Here is a 19143-nt window from a genome sequence, read left to right as displayed (position 1 = left end):
AGATGAAGGGCAGTCTGTAGCCACTTCACCCTGTCATAAATAAATGTGCCATCATCATTTCTCTTTCCTCCTCTGCTGCAGCATATTTCCTGTCCCTCTCTCCGCTCAGTGGGAATCTGACCACCACATCTCACTTGAGGAGTCCTTTCTTCTTGCCTTCCCAAGCCTGCCAGGTAAGATGTCCATCTTTTTTATTTAAGTCAGCAATCATTTAAACTGACTTCTACCTTACAGATCAGCTTTTACCATTATGTTCTGGCAAATCACGGAGAGATCCAGGTCCAGATTGAGAGCCATCCACTGGACCAGGCCACTGTGGTGTGGAAGCAACTAGTCCAACAGCGAAAGTGGACTCGAAGTGTGTTAGAATTTGCCACTGACAAAACATTTCAGGTGCGTTTTGCTTTTTATTTATTTATTTAACGTAAGTATTAAACAATGTTTGCACTCATTGTGCAGTTGCTCATTTTAGAGTGGGACAAGCCTGTCATCTTATGATGTTTACATGTGAGGGAAGGAAGCATTGAGCCAAAAGATGAAGGAGCTGGACATTCTTTTCTACAATGGTTGTTACTACTGTAGATACCCAATTTATATCATATAGTTGAAAAATAAGTGTTTTTGAGAGAAGAGGAAGCAGAGGACAGGGTGAGATGGTGACCCCTGAAGGGAGAAGCCAAAAGAAAAAGGAGAGGATTTTTCTTCCATGTCTTGGACCTGAACTTGTCTTGACTGCAATAAGACACTCTCGCATTTTCCATGTCCTCAACTGAAAAGCTAACAATAGGAAAAAAGGCACTACATTAAAATATTACAAACATTTTTCATCTGGAGTTCGGAATGTCCTCTTTGCAGGTGGTGATCCGTGGGGAATTTAGGGCTGACAGTGAGGTTTCTGAGGTCCTGGCTATCGACGACCTGTCCTTCAGTCCGGGCTGCCGGAGCCGTCCTGGTACTCCCCTCTAATACAATCCCTCGACAACTGACACAACAAGTCAGGCCATGACATTTTGAAATGTCGCCCGGCGTAAACAACTCAGAGCTGTTTAGAGTGCTGATATTGGAAAGACACTAAAACAGCCGACATTATGTCCACAGCATGGAAGGTGAATCATAAAAATTGTGCTGACAAGAGGTTTTCCTACACTGTATAAGCAGCACATAATGTTTCTTGATGGATGTCTGGTAAGGAAAGACAGAAAAACACTTGTGTCTTTGTGAGGCTCCTCTTTCTATGCGTCAGAGATATGTCTTGTATTTTGTTTTAGAACGGCAAATTGTGTTTTCAGTCTCTCAAGCAGAAATTAATGTCCTCCAAACAGCCGCAGCCTGTCCACCATGCTGGTTTGAGTGCAGTGGCGGGATGTGTATTGAGGAGAGCAAAGTGTGTGACTTCACTCAACATTGTCCACACGGAGAGGATGAAGCCAGCTGTCGTAAGCACTTGACTGTCTTCGAAGTTTAAGAATGTGCAGAAAATGTACAAAAAACAAAGATGAAATTTGAATTTGAACTTTTATTTTGGTATGTTTTAGCAGGAAACACTATAAATCGTGTATTTCATGTTGACTGAGCTAATTTTACAACCAGTGGCATTTAAAAATTTCAACAAGTAAAATCTGCTCAAACAATTAGTTGGATACTTTTTCAGTCTACAGCCACTGCCGTCATGAGGTGCACCAGGCTCCAAGGACTGAAAAAGAAATCCTCTTCCATCTGCCTCAGTGATTTATCAATGTCTGTCGACCAGTCTGATGTAAGAAAAAGAAAAGAAAAAAATCAATGTAAATGAACAACTAACCATGAAGCATAAAAGGCAGGCTGTATAAAAGTCTTCACACAAAATACAGAGGATTGAGTGGACTCAAGCACCTGCTGAAGATGTTTTAGATTAGACTAGACTGCCTTTATTCTTCCCACAATGGGGAAATTTGGAATGAACCCACTCCCTTTCAACACTGAAATTAATTGAAACTACTAGAAAAGTCATGGGAAACTAAGTCCAAATCCACTTTGTACTGTCTGTCACAAATGAAGACTTTGACTCTTCACTGTAACTCCAGGAAGCCTTTGACAAGAACGGCTGTCAAAAAAAGATGACACATTAATCCAATAGAAAACATAATGAGGATATTGAGTAATAAATTAAAACTGAATGCTTTACTCTATAGCAAAGACCTGATTGATCTTCCTCCATTTCTGTCATCCTCACTCAGCCTCCACGTGTGACTTTGAGGGAAGTTCTTGTGGCTGGGAAGAGCGCTCTCCTGGCGATGGCTTTGACTGGACGAGGGGCTCGTCTCTAGACGTCCCTCCTGAATACTATGGTCGCCCCCCACCTCTGGACCACACAGCAAACACCACGGACGGTAAGCAGATCGCCATGAGCCAATTTAAGAAGATCCGTGGTCTCTCTCTCTATTCCTCTGAACCATCTTCAATAGGAATCTTGTCAATTATTTATTCTCTCTCATCTGTCAGGTCAGTTTATGTTCATTCTGAAGAGCAGCAACAGTCTTCATCCTCGCGCTGCTCTTGAAGGACCGTGGTTCCAGCAGTCGGCCACGGGCTGCACCATGAGCTTCTGGTGAGACGCCCAGCTTCCTGTTTTGCTCAGATAAACTTTGAAAAAGTGAGCGGTTGTTTATGACAGCTTCCCAAAGCCATGTCTGCTGGTTGGTTTTCACTCCCAGAGATATATTTTCTAGTCTCTGCTCTCTTCACCTGCGATTGCTCTTCTGGCTGTGTATTTATTTTACATAACGCATACACACAATAGGACGATGCATGTCAGAGTGTGCCTGCAGCTGGCAGCTTCACTTCCATCTGAATAAACGCTGTTTTTTTCCCTCTGAGAAGAAGACATCCGCCAGAAGTTAGAGGATTCATGCAGTAAAGAGCTTAAGGTAAACTGCACCAACTCAAACTCAGTCCGCTCTTCCTTTTTCCATTGCAGGCATTATAATTCAGGTGTGTCAGTGGGAGCTGCTGACATGTATCTCCGCCTCGAGGGAGATCAAAATAAGACTGTCATATGGAGAACTCTCTACGACCAGGGCCCCCGCTGGAACCACGTCACAGTTCAGTTGGGGCGCATCACTCGCCCCTTCCAGATCATGGTTTCAAAAATCAGCCTGGGTGTGTTTGATGGTTTCTCTGCGCTGGATGACCTCTCCTTCAAGAACTGTTCCCTCCCCCCCGCGGTTCCAACATGTCCATCACACACTCATTTCCATTGTGTGAGGAGCAAAGCCTGTGTGGAGCGACAGCTGCTGTGTGACCTCATAGATGACTGTGGCGATGGATCTGATGAAGAGGGATGTTGTGAGTGTCGTACGGTTACATCTTTCATTGATGATCTTGCAGAAGTTGAGTGTCACTTTCTGATGTTTTGCAGCATCAGAACTACAGTGTAACTTTGAACAGGGACTGTGCAACTGGAAGCAGGAAGAAAAAACAGATGCTTTTGATTGGACCCACGTCCAGGGCCCCACTCCATCCTTCAACACCGGACCATGGAAGGACCACACTGTGGGCACTCGGATGGGTCACTATCTCTACATCGAGACGTCGGCCCCGCAGCAGTTCAAGGACACTGCCACGTTGCTCAGCAGAACATTCCAGGCCACCATGCAACCCGGCAAAGCGCGGCACCGCTGCATGTTCCGCTTCCATTACCACATGTTTGGGACCCACGTGTTCTGCCTGGCAGTCTACATGAGGACCACCGCCTCTGGTCGGGGTCACATGCTGTGGGTGAGGTATGGTAACCAGGGCAACCTGTGGCATCGGAAGACCCTCTACCTCAGCAGTGCTCGACCCTTCCAGGTGATTCTATTGTACAAAACATTGTTATATGGAGGAGATCCAAAGCAATGACTGGACTTCATTGAAAGTTTAATGTTTTTATCTTTGTAGATTCTGATTGAAGGGACGGTCGGAGATGATTTTAATGGAGACATTGCCATTGATGACCTCTCTTTCCTGGACTGCATCCCATATGAAGGTACCTAACAAAAGTAAACATATTTTCTGATTAGACCTCGACATTCTCATCTCTCTGCTTTTATCTCCAGGTGATCTTCCTTCTGCAAACATCACCATTCCGACAGTGACCCCTCCACCCTCCACTGTTCCGCCTCACAGTTGCCCTGATGGAGAATTCGCATGTGCATCTGATCGGGAATGTGTTCCTCAGATCAGTGTGTGCGACTTCAGACGGGACTGCGCTGATGGTTCTGATGAAGTACATTGTGGTAACGTCTCCAAATAACCTCCTCATGTTCTGTACATTTCAACACAGTCCCAGGTAACATTCTTCTTCATGACAAATCTAGTGAAAGAGCGCTGTGATTTTGAAGAGGGTGCGACTTGTGGATGGGAGACTATCAGCCAATCTTCTGCCTCTGCACACGCATTTCGATGGTCATCTGACCAAGGAGAGAGCATTCATGATGGAGAGTACCATCGTCCAGTTAATGACCACACCCTGTGAGTACTGAAGCGAATCTCTTTATGCAAATGAGGTCAAAGGTTATGTGAGCTTGTTTACATTTTATATAGACATGCAATATCTGGGATTGCTTTGATTCGCAGGATTTTTAGATCAATATTCATTCTAATACAGTGGTACCTCGGTTTTCGAACGTCCCGGAATTTGAACAAATCGGAGTTCGAACAAAAATTTCGAGATGGTTTTGCTTCTGATTTCAAACAAAAATCTAGAACTCGAACGCCCCTGGAAAAAGCCTGAAAAAACATAACATGCGCAGAGCGATCAACTGACCCACGACGCGCTTTGTTATTGTGTATAACGCAGCCTGTGTAAGTAGACGTGTCCCGTTAGCTACATATACTGACTGTTTTTTCTTCATATTGAGGACGCACTGGACCGTGCTACAGTGTCGCAGGGGAGGTGCTCGCTCTCGACACCTTGTTTTGATGTCCTGTTGTCGGCTGGAGCTCAGACAGGGATGAGGCAAGTCTGGGACAGAGCGTTACTTGGTTTATGACTTTGTCACAGCCAAACTGCACAGAAGCGCACATTCAGAGCTGGACACGCACCGGGCACCTCTTCACTTCTGGAGAGACGTCACTCACTCGGCAACCCCTCCCACATGCAGCGGCCACACACATAGACGAACAGCGCACCTGCAGCAGACACTCTACATTCACCCCTACAAAAGCCTATTTTAAGGCTTGGAACGCATTATTTCTTTTTCCATTAATTGTAATGGGAAATATCGATTCAGATTTTGGACAATTTGCTTCTCGAACTGCCGTCTGGAACGGATTGTGGTCGAGAACCGAGGCACCACTGTACAATAATTTTACTGTGAATTTCACATCATGAGATGGAAATACATAAATGGCTGGTTGAATATGTGCCTTACTGCAAAGAATCCATTCAACTCGGTCATACAGATTTGTCTAAATGCCTCTTTTGAAAACGCAGGAGTGAATGTGACTGAACATAAATAGCCGTAGAAAGTGTATGACTGACTGAACTGAGACATTCCTGTATTTCCGACCTCCATGCTGTCCTGCTACAGCGGCAGTCCTGAGGGTTGGTACATGTGCGCGGACAGTTCAAACGGAGGCTATGGCCACGCAGCTGATCTGCATACACCTGTCATCTCCTCCACTGGTCCACACTGCAGCCTGGTCTTCTGGTACCACATGAGCGGGTTCACAGTGGGCTCTCTGCAGGTGAGAGCGCTGCTGCATATTCAGGAGAGCGCTCTCATTTCTGCTCTCCGTCTCCTGAATTCTCACACCTTATTTGCAGGTGCTGCTCAAGTATGAAAACATCACTCATGAGGTTTGGTCTCAGAGCGGTAACCAAGGCAACAGATGGAGACGGGGAGAGGTGTTTCTGGGCTTATTAAAGAGCTTTCAGGTCTGTGTTTTAGGTGCTAATTTATGCGTTTCCAGATGCCAGCATTAGCAGAGCTCCCAGAGCTCTGTTTACTAGTTAGTAAGATGATCAGCATCTGAGTATCAATTGGGTTTAGGAGTCCTAACCAATACTACTACAACAGTGTAACAGGAGTGTCATGAAGTCAGGTCTGTTTGGAGCATTTTTTTCATTGGTTTAGTTGTGTCTGCCTCTTTACAGCAACTAGCTGCACCCTGGTTATTACTGTCTTCAAATGGAAATATTAGTTTTCAGCGTCATTGAGAGGTGCCAATCATGCAGACAGACGTCCGTCCTGATGCTCCTCTCAACTCTGATGAAGTCGCTCATTTCAGTAGAGCTGTGCTTAATTGGACGTGCTGACAGCACAATCGATGGTGGATTGATTTGCTCTAATTGCCCTTAATGAAGCGGTGACTGTGACAGTAAACAGACTTGGGACCCTAAATGATCCAAGTCTCTCCGGGTCACACTGGCCATACCACACTCTGTCACTCCTGCCAGCCAAAAGAGCAACTCCGCGACCAAACATGACCCCCTTTCCCCGCCAACATGCTCAGTAACCTCAGCCAGGCTCACAACAGGTGTTGATGGTGAGATCACCAGCTCCCTCTGAGGGATTTCCTGAAAAGTTGTTCCTGTCTGGAACATCTTTTTCTGCTGGATGTTCATGCACCTGTGTGTGTCTGATCATATGCACAGTACATGTTGCCTCCTACAATAGAAAATCAACCATAAAGATCTGACTAAACTCTTCTTCAAAACACCTCTGCTGCTGCAGAATCAAATGATACAGCCAGATTTTTCAGATTTATTTTCAAGTGTGCTTCAAACAAAGAACGCAATACCAGAAGAACTGGCTACCTTTTGAATGTATTAGATAAATCTCTGGATTGTATACTCATATGTTTACCCTTGCTTTTTCACTGAAACATTTGCTAAGATTATTCTCTTTCAAGCATCCGTTTTTGGCCCATTTAGGATTTTTCCTGAGAAGAGTGTTTCTTCAGGCAGGTGTGCTTTTCAGCAGGAAAACAATTCCTCTGCCGTGAAGCAAAAATGTAACATCTTGGAGCCAGATATCACACCTCAGTTTCAAAGGTCACAAGCTCACTTGCTTCTACCGGCTGTTTTGGCTGCAGTAGAAGCAGGAACACTATTTAATCTGTATTATCAGCAATGTTTTGTAGTATGAAAAAGGTACATCTTCTTAGTTGCCTGTGTGTCTGTGGTGTCCGACAGAAATCTTAGAACTGAGCGGTGTGGAGAACCTTGGATGCGTTTGCTTTACATGTGTGTTTGGAGGCCAGCAGGGGGCAGAAGCAGTTTATAATGAACCTCTTGGCTCCATAGGTTGGCAGCCCACTGCTGCTTCTTATTGCCCACTCTGCTGTGGAGTTCTGTTTCTGAAGTTAGGGCACTGTAACCGTAAAAGGCTCTACTTTTCAGTTCTTGAATTGCACTGACTTAATAGTTCTCCATTGTATCCCAACCTCCTTGCTCTCCATCAGGTGGTCTTCAGAGCTAAGCGAGGGATCAGTTACATGGGTGATGTGGTGATAGATGACATCAGCTTCCAGGACTGTTCTCCACCACTTCCTTCTGGTCTGCCCTGCACCCATGAGCAATACACCTGCGCCAATGGCAACTGCATTCCTCAGGACAACCTGTGTGACTTCATCAACCACTGCGGAGACAACTCTGATGAGAACCACTTCATCTGCAGTGAGCCCTCAGCCTCAGTGACTGACTGATATGGGACAATTGCACCCGCTGATTCGAGGACTTCTTCGTCCCATTTGTTATTTTTAGAAAGCTTCAGTGGACGCTGCAATTTTGAGTTTGACCTCTGTTCCTGGCGCCAGAGCCAGCAGGACGACTTTGACTGGCTGATTAAAGCAGGCAGCACTCCGACGGTGGGAACAGGGCCGTCTACGGATCACACCCTGAGGAACCCATCAGGTCATTACCTCTACCTGGAGAGCTCCTTCCCTCAGGCGGCGGGAAACGCCGCTCGGATTGCAGGGCCCACGCTCAGTCGCCGGAGCTCAGAGTGCAAGGTCAGTCAAAGATCAGAGTTCTTTAGTTCAAGTTACTGAGGGTTGCTGGACTGCACACTTATCCATTGTCTTCTTCTTATTGGTGCAGTATGATGCAGATAGGCAAGACATAGCTTGAAAGGTGGAAATGAAACGTGTCTGACTTTCTTTATGTATGCGCCACAAAACATTAAATACTTGATAAAAATGGAATCCAAGCTATTTGGACCGTATTACTGACAAGTATTGTGCTGTAGCTTGCAGCAATGTTGGCGTGTGAGTGATCCCTGCTGTCAGACGAACACCATACGGGGTTTGTCTGCGTGATTTGCTCGGTACGTGGTATCTGTCAGAGCCAACTCCTGACCTGTCATTTAGCCACACAGGCAGCGGAAAACACACCAATTAAACTTGAGTGGAGTGAGATGAGGAGGGGAAGGAATCTGCAGGCTGTCAGGTTGCAGCTGAACAACACACTGATGTCTGGACAGAAACCCACACACATAAAGACGAACACAGTCCGTCTTCTCTTTCTGTGTTGCTCTTTTCTTGCCAAAAACATTATGCTTTTGCTCGTATTGCAAATGACTTTCTGATGGATTAGTTACGAGAATGAAGCGACCTGAAGTTAAAATGCAGTGATGTTATTGGGACACAAAGCATTAATGGTTCTCTTCATTGCCCAGATGCGCTTCTTCTTCCACATGTCTGGCGATGGCATCGGGACCCTCAGCGTGTTCAGAAAGAGTGAAGGTCATCCTCATCTCCTGCTCAACCTCACCGGTGACCAGGGCAACTACTGGCAGATGAGAGAGATCCCGCTCAGCTCTGTCACTGACTTTCAAGTGGTGTTTGAGGGCAAAGTGGGCCGGAGTGCAAAGGGGGACATCTGCCTGGATGACATCACTTTTTCTCCTGGATGCCTGCTTGTCTCCACTGCGTGGTCAGAAGACCCGACTCCCCCAAATCCTGGAGGTAACCCTATGTTTTACAATTTGACAACCTCTTTCAGAACTCTTTATCTTGTCTTTTTATTGTTGGATAACTGAGTCACTTAAAGTCGGTGTTGTGTAACCTCATGTTCCTCTCTGTTGAGTCCTTCGACCTTTACTTCACATTGCTTCAGCGCCCTCGCTCAACAGCAACTCGGTTAAAATAAATTGTGCACTATAGGAGATATTCAAGCAAAATAGAGAAAAACATTTGTCAGTATAATTAGCTGGTAATTGTGGGTGATTGCGTTACAGCCACAGGGTGATTTCAGGGATTTGTTTCTGCCTGATAACTGACTTGTTATTCACTTATTTGTGTTTCCTCTTCTTGCCTCAAGGAATATTATCTTCCAATGTGGAAATCTATGTTTCTTTTTCTTTGTTTTCATCCTTGTTATGATTTAATTGGAAATCTTTTGTTTCACGATTTTCTGTCTGTGTTTTTTATTTGACCGCATCATAAGCAGCTCATGTGATGGACAGACATCAAGCCAAGAAAGTGTAGTAACAATCCAGGAGTACACAATTGATGCTGAAGATTCAGCATTTGGCCCTCACATGGTTTGTGCACTTGAAAATTAAAGATGACTTTACTGTAGCGCTGGCTTATGAAAGGAGCTGAGCCAGAGGCTCTACAATTTCATTTCCATGACAGTATTAATCAGAGTACTGTATGAACTCCAGGTCCTAAGTGAGATCAAGGCCATTCACTCTCAGAAAGATAACAGGTACATGTCAGACATTCTTCTTGGAGGTTTTATTGGTGCACACCCCTGGAAGGGTTTCATGAGCAAAAGATGAGAATCACTTATTTGAAGTTGAGCTGAAACAAAAATGAATGTTCAACTGCCTCCTTGCCCCTAAATGCTCTGTTTTACTTTGAAAGAGTGGCAAGGCAAAAAGGCCAATGGGCCATGGCTGCTACTAGTTTCCGGTTTCCGGATATCAATCGCTGAAGCGTTTATAGCAGCTTAAACAAACCTGTTTGATTATGAAAAGCAAACTAAGTTGTGTGTCATCGTGGTCATACATTATACGCTGCATTTCAACACGTGAGTCGGTGCAACGTTGTAACCACGTGACTTCGAACAGTAACTCCCCAATGAGATGCTGATTGGCTGAGTTTCTGTCAAGACGTTTCTTCCCCACCATAACTAATGCGTTCGGCCTCATTCTGTCACAAACTGAGCAGGGCAGAACCCTATCACTGGTGTGGAAGAGTCGACAGATGAAAGAGTATAACAAACACAAAAATGAAAATGTCCACCATACCAGGGAAATAACAAGAACAACAGAGGGAGCATGGAACCTAAACAAAAAAGCAAAAAAACAGGCAACTCAACCAGACCAGGCCACGTTTGGCAAATGTCCTGCTTGACAAATATCCTGTCCTTTATGGATAGAAATGTTTTACCTGTGGTAGATAGTGTTGTTCTTCATTTGAAGTATCATTTATTCATTATTCATTTTTTTAAATCTGGTCACAACTGCCTGATGTTATGCCATTGCCACCTGCTGGAAGAAACTGAGCTTTCTTATTGGTTAGTATAGTCTATCTATAAGATAGTGTTCCAAGCTTGGGAACACAGAGGTGGCACAGAGGTCTGGAACTGGGTGTTTTACAAAGTCACTGGTGTTGATAGCAGAGGGGTTCCACCTGTGTGCCGATATGCAGAGAGAGAAAGGACGCGAGACAAGAACATGGAAATAGACTGACAACATAAAACCAAAATAAAAAGCACATCATGAAAAGTTCTTCTTTGGACACAGCTTCACTAATTCAAAAGGTGTTTATTGATGTTCTACTTCATGGCAAAGTCAACACATTAACTCCAGTGACAGCAGCTCAGCGATTATGAGTCACAGCGTCTGACATAAAAAGTCCGATCCAGGATGATGTTTTTCTGAAACACGTGCAGTGGGCTCAATGAAATTGCTTTCTGATGGAATCGAGGGTTACACATGATGCCGGTGCAAAGGTGTTTATGTTGGGGTGGAGTTTACAGTTGCTGCACTAGTTTGATGAAGAATGTGGTAGGAAGCTGACAAAACACAGGTCAGTATTTCTCATGAAAAAAAAATGCTCCAGCGGGTTCTGTAATAATTCATCAGACTTCATCTTCACACTAATCCTGCGTCTCAAAGTCCTCTCCATTCTCTATGAGAGAAGGTAAATCTGCTGGAGGGGCAACATCCTCATTAAAAACTGGCCTTTTCATTTATGGTCTTTCTCTTGCTGTGGTCTGCCTTGGCCATGAGGAGGAGTGCTTTGTCCTGCCTGTTGTTTGTTAGCGGTTGCATTAAATCTCCACATTCCTGCCAAGCAGCATTTTTAATTAGTCACATGAGAGCTGATAGAAGTTCAGTCTTGCTGAGATCAGACGCCAGCAACGTCTCAGCGTGCAAGCTTTTAATTGCTGTTTAGCATCTGACACAGTTTATGGTGGAGCTTCCACCTGCTCCGCCTTCTGTCCGCTTCTGAAGGATGTACATCCATGATGTACATCCATGAGCTACAGCCAAGAAGCATCAACGTCAAGTTTACATTGGATGGTTTTCCAAGAAAAACTTCTCAAAACAATTGCTTTCATTAAAAATCCATTTGGAACTGTGTTTATAGTTTTACTCTGTTGCCAGTCTTCTATAGGATTACTTTTACACAAGAGATTTATGTGCTCAATTTTTAGGGAAAACGATCAAAAAAAAAAAGCTGGAAATGATTTTGAAATCCTAGCAGCAAATATCAACCACAATAGCCTCTACAGAGTGCTGTTTCTTTCCTTCTTGCTTATCTCACTGTGCTACAACAAGATCCTCATTCCATGTGGCTTCTCCACGTTACCCTAGAATATTCCAAATAATCCCTTCTTAGGAAACATCACCTTAGAATTGGAGGTTTTTCTTTCAGTTGCTACCACTTCTGCTATGAAAATAGTAGCCAAGAGTTTTAGTATTCATCCCAGCAGGTGGGCAGTTGGTCCGGCAGCTCAGTCTGGAGCTTTGGCTTTCCGACTTTCTCCTTCTTCTTTGAACACCACGTTGCTTCTGGTCCTGTGAGTCTGAAGAGGAACACGGGATTAGTAAAGACTTCTGCCCGTTTCAGCGCTCTCAATTACAGCAACTGGCCCACTCCATCACGCTTCAGCTGCTTCTCTCCCCAGAGCCAAATACTGGCCCTGAAGGAATGTTTGGCACCAATAGATTCTCGCCCCTTCCAGCACCCACCACCCAGCGATTCACTTATTTCGCCTTTCAGCGCTTCACCCTTTTGTCCTCAAAAGCCTCTTAAAGATTCCTTGATACATGTAGAGGGTCTTTCCTCTCTTAAGTCGTCTTGATCTTCTGCTCCATATAGATGGTTGGTCCGCAACAACGTTGGTGTATCAATCACGTTTTTTGACATTGAAACCTGAACTTCATGAAATATTCGATGACTACTTTTTAGGACTCTTATATTTCCTATGTAAATAGCTACAGAAAAAGGCAGTTGTTTTTAATATAAGAGCATTTAAACGTACACCATGTTGCTCTTCTGTCGCAAGGTGAGTAGTTCTATGACATCAGGTGAAATGTTGGAACGAGAAATCCATCCATCTAATAGACAGTTCCTGACAATAACAGGTGAAGAAACTATAAAAGAATTTCTGTTTTATATATAGGTATTACTATAAATGAATGTTCTTATTATAACATGACTTTTTTGAACCTGTTCTACTAACAACTACATGTGAGACCACAGAGGGGTTTGTTCTTTGATTCGGGTATGCTGTTTATTAGACTTTATCTGTATCTCATACTGTCGGTGCGTTGACATGTGGTCTGACCAAGGTGATGTTTTCCAGGGGGTTGTCCGATTGGCTCCTTGCCTTGTGGGAACGGCCGATGTTTCTACAAGGAGCAAAAATGTGACTTCAAAAATGACTGTGATGACGGCGCTGATGAAAAGGATTGTGGGACGTCGTGCTCTTTCGAGAACGGCCACTGTGGCTGGAGAAGTTCCCTGGCTGATAATTTCGATTGGCTCCTCGGAACTGGATCTGTCCAAAGTATCCGGCCGCCGTATGATCACACGCAGATGGATGAAAACGGTGAGTGTCACAGTCATGACATTGAGTCGGCTCAGTTTGAGTCTATCATCTCTGCACTGTTTCCATTCTGCTGCAGGTCATTTTCTGTACTTGGAAGCGACGCCTGTTGGCCTCAAGGGCGACAAAGCTCATGTACGAAGCTCTGTGTGGAAGGAGTCAAGCGCCATCTGCAAACTCTCCTTTTGGTACTACATTTCCCATAAGGCCTTGGGGACTATTCGCCTGCTGGTCAAGGTAAGACCGCCATTGTTGGTTAGCGAGTCACCAGGGCAAAGCCTTTGACATTGATTATGTGACTCCACGAGAGGCCGATGATCTATGCTCAGTGTGAATTGTACCCTTTTGTGTGACGACTGAGACGGACTGTGCATGCTATCACTCATATTGTCTGTGACAGACACAAGATGATCATAGTTCAGCTCGATGTTAAGTGTATTGTCTGACCCGGGGGCTGACAGACATTAGCACTTAGACATTATTGCTCTGTGAGTTATGGCTAAATGACACCTCGGGGCATGTTCACAGGCTCATGCTCGGCAGTGCACGTCCGCAGCAACATCACATAATGGAATTTACTCCTTTACTTCACTCCAACACGCCGGCCATTAATCTCAACATTTGTACCTCAGTCTTTATTTCACACATACGGTGACTAGTGCTTGGAAAAAGAGTTCATCTCTAGACAAACATGTTGTGTGTGTGCGCGCTATAGATGGTTGACAGTGAACCTTGAGTGAGCCCACTAAGGTCCTGACTTTCTCTTGTGTATTGATTTCTGATTATAAATAAATAAAAAGCTTGGAAGGCCTCCCATGCCTTGCCTCCCCGTCACGTCCTCCTGGAAAATGAATGACAAATGTCAATGACATGTCCTCGAGCTCACAGTGAGAAAAACCTCCAGATTTTTTTAAATCATGTTTTGAACACTGATTTTCCTTCAAGGTGGGGTTTGTTTTCCAGGAGTATTTTTTGATGTACTCGCCTCCACATTGCTTGTCACATTAAGTTAAATGTAGCGGCTGCTGGAGAACAAAAGGCTCTGCCAGTTTCACTTTCAAACATCTCAATACATTCAATTTAACACAAGCAATAGCATGTTAAACTGTACTTCTCATGTACTTACTTGTACTTATCTCCAGCTAACGTTAGCTACAACTTCACACAATTCAAATAGAAGTCACAATTCACTTGCAGCAGAATTGCTCAGTGTAAAAATATTTGTTATTGGTGGCTCTGCTGGTAAAAGAGTGCAATTACGAACTGTTGTAAACCATGGTTATTTGGTTACGAGGAAGGATCGTAGCGAAACAGCAAAAAATGTAATCACAGAGGGCAATATACACAACACTGTCGAGCTTATACTAAGGGACTCTAGAAACGCCTGTCATTCAACATCAGGAACTCCGTCATTTAGCCAGTGAGGAGAGGCAGGATCCCGCGAGAGGCTGAAGCCGCTGCGAGCACTGATTGACTTGGATAATAAAACTTTATTTCAGCTCCACAATTTAAAACGCTGTATGCTTCACTAACAAAAGGACGTGAACACAGCATAATGAAGACGGAGCTGCAGCTTATTTTCTCTATTAGGATTTAATGATCTGTTTATTAGAGAAAGTTCAATAATTATTTTGTTTATAATAATAATAATAATTGAATTGTGAATTGAATTGAAACATTTGCCGGTACTCAATATCAATTCAATAATGTGAATGGGTCAAAAATAATTATTACCATGTATAACAAGCAGAAGAAAAGCTCTCACTGAACTTGCAGGGAATTTCTGTCAGAAATAGGTAGAAAAGTGCTCTTCCGCTGATTGGATGAATTTATGGTGCCATGTAAGACCATTTTAAGTCTGTTTCATAGGTGACATGTTGTGGAACACTCACAACAGAAATACTTGATGAGTAATCAAAAAAGATAAACAAAATGTCCATTAAAAAGAACACATTTTCTCTCACCACAATGCTTCATTGCACTCACTATGTGGTGCAGGGCATTTGTCCAGCAAAACCATCCAGTCATTTAAACGGACCTGTTCAAAATGGTCGTATGGTCTGTCCCGTTCCTGCTCTGGAGGCATAGCTTTGAGGGAGACACCGAAGCATGGAGGATCGACTTTTCATTCAAATGGCTGCACGGTCCCTACAAGTGTTGAATTATGAATCATCGATGAGAGTGCACATTGACGCAAACTAGAGGTGGAATAATGTAAGCATTTTAGTCGATGTGTCACACAGTGCTTCATGTTCACCCGCCGATTACTCAGAAACCTGTTCTGAGAGGTCTTATGACAGAACTTTGAAAACTGCAATCTGAGCTATGCGTGACAAGATATTACACCTTTTATGCCACAGTTTATATCAACGAAGCTTTAGCTCTGCTACTGGACAAGTCCTCACGTAACGTTACCTATTAATCTGTGAGCACAATAACAAGATTATTCCAAGTCAGGGCTTCATCGCCAAGAAACGGAGGAGACAGCCTCACCAAAGGGTGCATTTTAATAGGCTTTGAAGCTGCCCGTCGGAATGTGACATTGGATGTCCTCTCCTTCTGCCAACATCAGACCAGGTAGAATGTCACATTCACACTATGAGGTGGTTTGCTTTACAGTATTCAAAAAGTTTCTGTGTTAAAAGTCATTTTCATGCAGGTTTGACAGTGAAATTGAATTCTGGATGCGCTGTTGTCAACCTGCAGACTGTGTCGACTTTAATAAGACCAGGGGACACAGGCGTTTCAACAGGCCTCATACATGACCGTGAACTTCAGCCGGAAAAAGAAAAGTAGTTTAATAGTCTTAACTTTCATTGATTTTCCGGTTTGTGTCAGTTTCCATTCCGATCCAAGGTTATCCTTCCTTTTTTTTATTGACTGGAAAAGTCTGAAATTTGAAGGTGAAACTTAGTGGATGCAAACTGAGTAGCTTCATTTTCTTAGCCCTGACTCACCTTTCATTTGGTCTGGTCTTCATGGCAAAGACCAAGTCAAACTCATAAACAAGGATGTTTGAGTTTGACAGACAGGTGTAGTTCAAAATCCATAATTGCCCATAATTCCATTGGTATGGGGACCAAAACCTCGGCTATGGTATTCAGAAGGCACATTGTATCCGTTTGTATCGGTTTTCTCAAATACATTAAATGCTATTTAAGTGGGTGTTTTCATGTCCCCATGTCACGGGACGAAGGGACGAGGGAGCTAAAGCCACGTAGGAGGACGTGGTGTAGGACCCAAGTGCAAGTGGTTATAGGCACAGGAGGCAGGAGGGAATTATAAATAATATTTAATAATTAAACAAACTAAAATAGAACAGAAAGCGTCACCGAACCGGGAAGAAACAGAGCAAACGCAGAGTGCAAAAACAGTAATGAAACTAACAGAAGTGCACAAACATTAGTAAAAAGTCAAAACAGAAAGTGTCACCGAACCGGGAGTTAAATGAACTTAAATCACAAATGAAACCGAGAATAAACTACAAAAGAAAACCAAGAAACACACGGCAAACAGCAAGAAACCAAAAACACTAACTCAGGAACCACAGTTAAACACAGACAAATCCAAAATAAGCTAGCTCGCGGAACGAGAGATACGAGAACCAGGAGTTACCACAGGGGAATGAGAGGAGCCCAAAATCACAGGAAACGTCACAGGGAACGTGGAAACACACAGGGACTAGGAGAACTGGCAGGAAACAAAGACAACGATCTGGCACACGTTGCTGGAGCCCAGGTGTTTTTGAAGACAGTAATCATGGGGTAATCGGCTCCAGCCGTGTGCCAAAGGAACAGAGGGAGAGAAGCAAAACCAGGACTCGGAGCCTGGAAGCGGAGCCATGACACCCCACCTAGCATCTGATGACCCACAGTCTGCCACAGTGGACAGGACTCGCAGTGCCTGCCCAGTGTTGTGCACTTGGGTCCAAGATTTCACGTATTTAATCCTCTTCAGTGTATGTTGGACTTCACTGAGAAGATGTTAAGATGCCTGGCTTCAGTCTTGTCGTCTCTGCAGCGTGCATTCATCTGCGCACACATAAGCCCATTGAAGAACGTTTCAGAAATAGAAAACACAAAGTGCAATTCCCGCCTCCTTGAATAAAAATACCAGACATTTCTTTCTTCTGAGGACAAATTGTTTCCCTTTAACATTGGCGCGTTTGTAAATGTTGTCGAGCCTCTTGTGATATGGACTGATGTGTTCACTCCTCAGATGTGGAAAACAGCTTGTGTGACCTGGTTATTTTCATGGGAGAAGAAAGAGCCATTGCAGTGAAATATAAACTCTATTTCATGACCAATATGTGGCATTAAAGGAACCCTCAGTGGGTCTGCCTATTCACTTCTGAAATCTGCACTTCTGCTCGAAATGTCATAAAGGTCATCTCGTATGGATCTTTTGTTCTCAGACAGAGAATGAGTTGTGGGAAGTATGGAACAAAACCGGACACCAGGGGAATCAATGGAGGCAGGCTGAGGTCCCATTGAGAAATCTCCGGAACTTCCAGGTGATCTTTGAGGGAGTTCGGTCAATGGACGTCAGTGGTGGAGCTGCCCTGGATGACCTGGAGTATAAAGACTGTGCCCCAGGTAGGAGACGTGGACTGCCTTTTGTCTTCTCTGGCATTGACTTTCCTTTATATTTTGCTTTGCTTACATACATAAACAGGTTCTTTATGTGAGAACAATTAAATCATTTCCATGTTACTCACAACCTCTGGTGCTGTTACACTTTGCTTAAAGGTCATGTCTATAATGCGTCATTACTACGTTCATAAGACTTCAGTGCATTAATAAGGCTTCATAGAAGATATTATGAATGTTCACAATGTATGAGAAATGATAACAGTACTGTAAGGTGCGATAGTGTTGTCAATTTTTTATTGTGCAGTGGAGCTTGGTTATAGGTTAGGGTTACGGTTAAGGGCTTTGAGTCCTTATAACTAGATTGATTTAAATTCACAACTTATAATTACTTTATAAACCTTGTCATAAGTTTCTATTCATGATTATGAACATTCATAAATCTCATCTCACCTTACTGTCGCATTGTCACTTCAATAAATAAAAGGTATACAAGACTTGAGCAGAGTCATCTTGGGCAACTTCAAACTTAAGATTTAAACATGACAACAAAATTTAGATGAACTCATTCAGTGAGAAAACCTGACTGGTTAACATTATATTATCCAATATTTATGTTAATAATTCTTTTTATGCCTTCATTTTGCTGTACTTAAAGCTACTTTTCATCGTCTATCGAAATGCACTTTCGTTCGTCGTGACGGGAAGATTTTTCCAACTCACTTAGAACTCTGCGAAAGCTCAAGTCTCACAGATGGAGTCCGTTAGACTGTGAGTTGACAGTTTGACTGATGGTTTTTGATCTTTATGTTCGCCACAGATGTTTATGTGGAGATGAGTCCTGACATCATGGCATATTTCTTGACTCTTTCTGAAGACAAAGATAAAACTCATCTCATGGAGTCATGAAAGGTCTGACAAAGACAAATTGTTCAAAACCAAAGTGCTCTTGCATTTCACTTCCATCAACTCAGTAAGTGTATGCAAAGTGAACATGTTCCTCAGATGATGGAAGGAACCCTCAGTGACCTCATGGAATGCAATACAGCCGTTTTCTCGTCGCACTTGTCATCGCTTAATTTCTCTGCCTTTGAAGTTTAGAGGATCTCTTCTAAGGCACAAACTCACGCACATTTCCTTCCTGTTAGTTTAGATTTCAAGCAAAAACAGAGATTTAAAACATCATTTGGTTTTTGTTTGTGCTATCTGCTAAGAACAACATTTTAAATGAGGTTATCAAAGGAAGACCAAATGTAGATTTCCTGAACATATTGCTACAAAAAGAAAATCGTTCCTATCATTAAACTTTGCTCTGCTTCATTTTCCTCCGGCTGGATGGAACCGGAAAGCATTGCAGGAAGGCAATCTCCTCCCTGATTTTTCAGTTGCAATGCAATCCACAGATGCTTCTGCACTATCTCTGGGCTTCACTGAGTGTGTTATCAGTTTCCTGCAGAGAGCCTTGTTCACATTCAGGTGTGTTCGCACTGCAATGCCGTTGAGGCACAACAACATTGTACC

General features: G+C 43.5%; 1 protein-coding gene across 1 annotated transcript in view; it reads left to right on the top strand.

Annotated features, from left to right (window-relative positions):
- malrd1 (MAM and LDL receptor class A domain containing 1) overlaps positions 1-19143 on the top strand; it is a 32914-nt gene that overhangs the window by 2728 nt on the left and 11043 nt on the right. Inside the window, exons 3-21 of the mRNA XM_053859810.1 lie at positions 82-173; positions 235-393; positions 856-952; positions 1323-1436; positions 2217-2369; positions 2482-2587; positions 2957-3324; positions 3398-3828; positions 3919-4006; positions 4077-4256; positions 4338-4491; positions 5553-5709; positions 5789-5899; positions 7429-7642; positions 7730-7977; positions 8643-8931; positions 12791-13036; positions 13113-13270; positions 17448-17628. Coding sequence (XP_053715785.1) covers positions 82-173; positions 235-393; positions 856-952; positions 1323-1436; positions 2217-2369; positions 2482-2587; positions 2957-3324; positions 3398-3828; positions 3919-4006; positions 4077-4256; positions 4338-4491; positions 5553-5709; positions 5789-5899; positions 7429-7642; positions 7730-7977; positions 8643-8931; positions 12791-13036; positions 13113-13270; positions 17448-17628 — 3546 coding nt within the window. The remainder of the gene's footprint in view (positions 1-81; positions 174-234; positions 394-855; positions 953-1322; positions 1437-2216; positions 2370-2481; positions 2588-2956; positions 3325-3397; positions 3829-3918; positions 4007-4076; positions 4257-4337; positions 4492-5552; positions 5710-5788; positions 5900-7428; positions 7643-7729; positions 7978-8642; positions 8932-12790; positions 13037-13112; positions 13271-17447; positions 17629-19143) is intronic.

This window comes from Synchiropus splendidus, chromosome 3 (genome assembly GCF_027744825.2).
Source record: "Synchiropus splendidus isolate RoL2022-P1 chromosome 3, RoL_Sspl_1.0, whole genome shotgun sequence".
Lineage (NCBI taxonomy): Eukaryota > Metazoa > Chordata > Actinopteri > Syngnathiformes > Callionymidae > Synchiropus > Synchiropus splendidus.
Note: the sequence above shows the minus strand (reverse complement) of the source record. Positions and strands in the feature narration are given on the sequence as shown.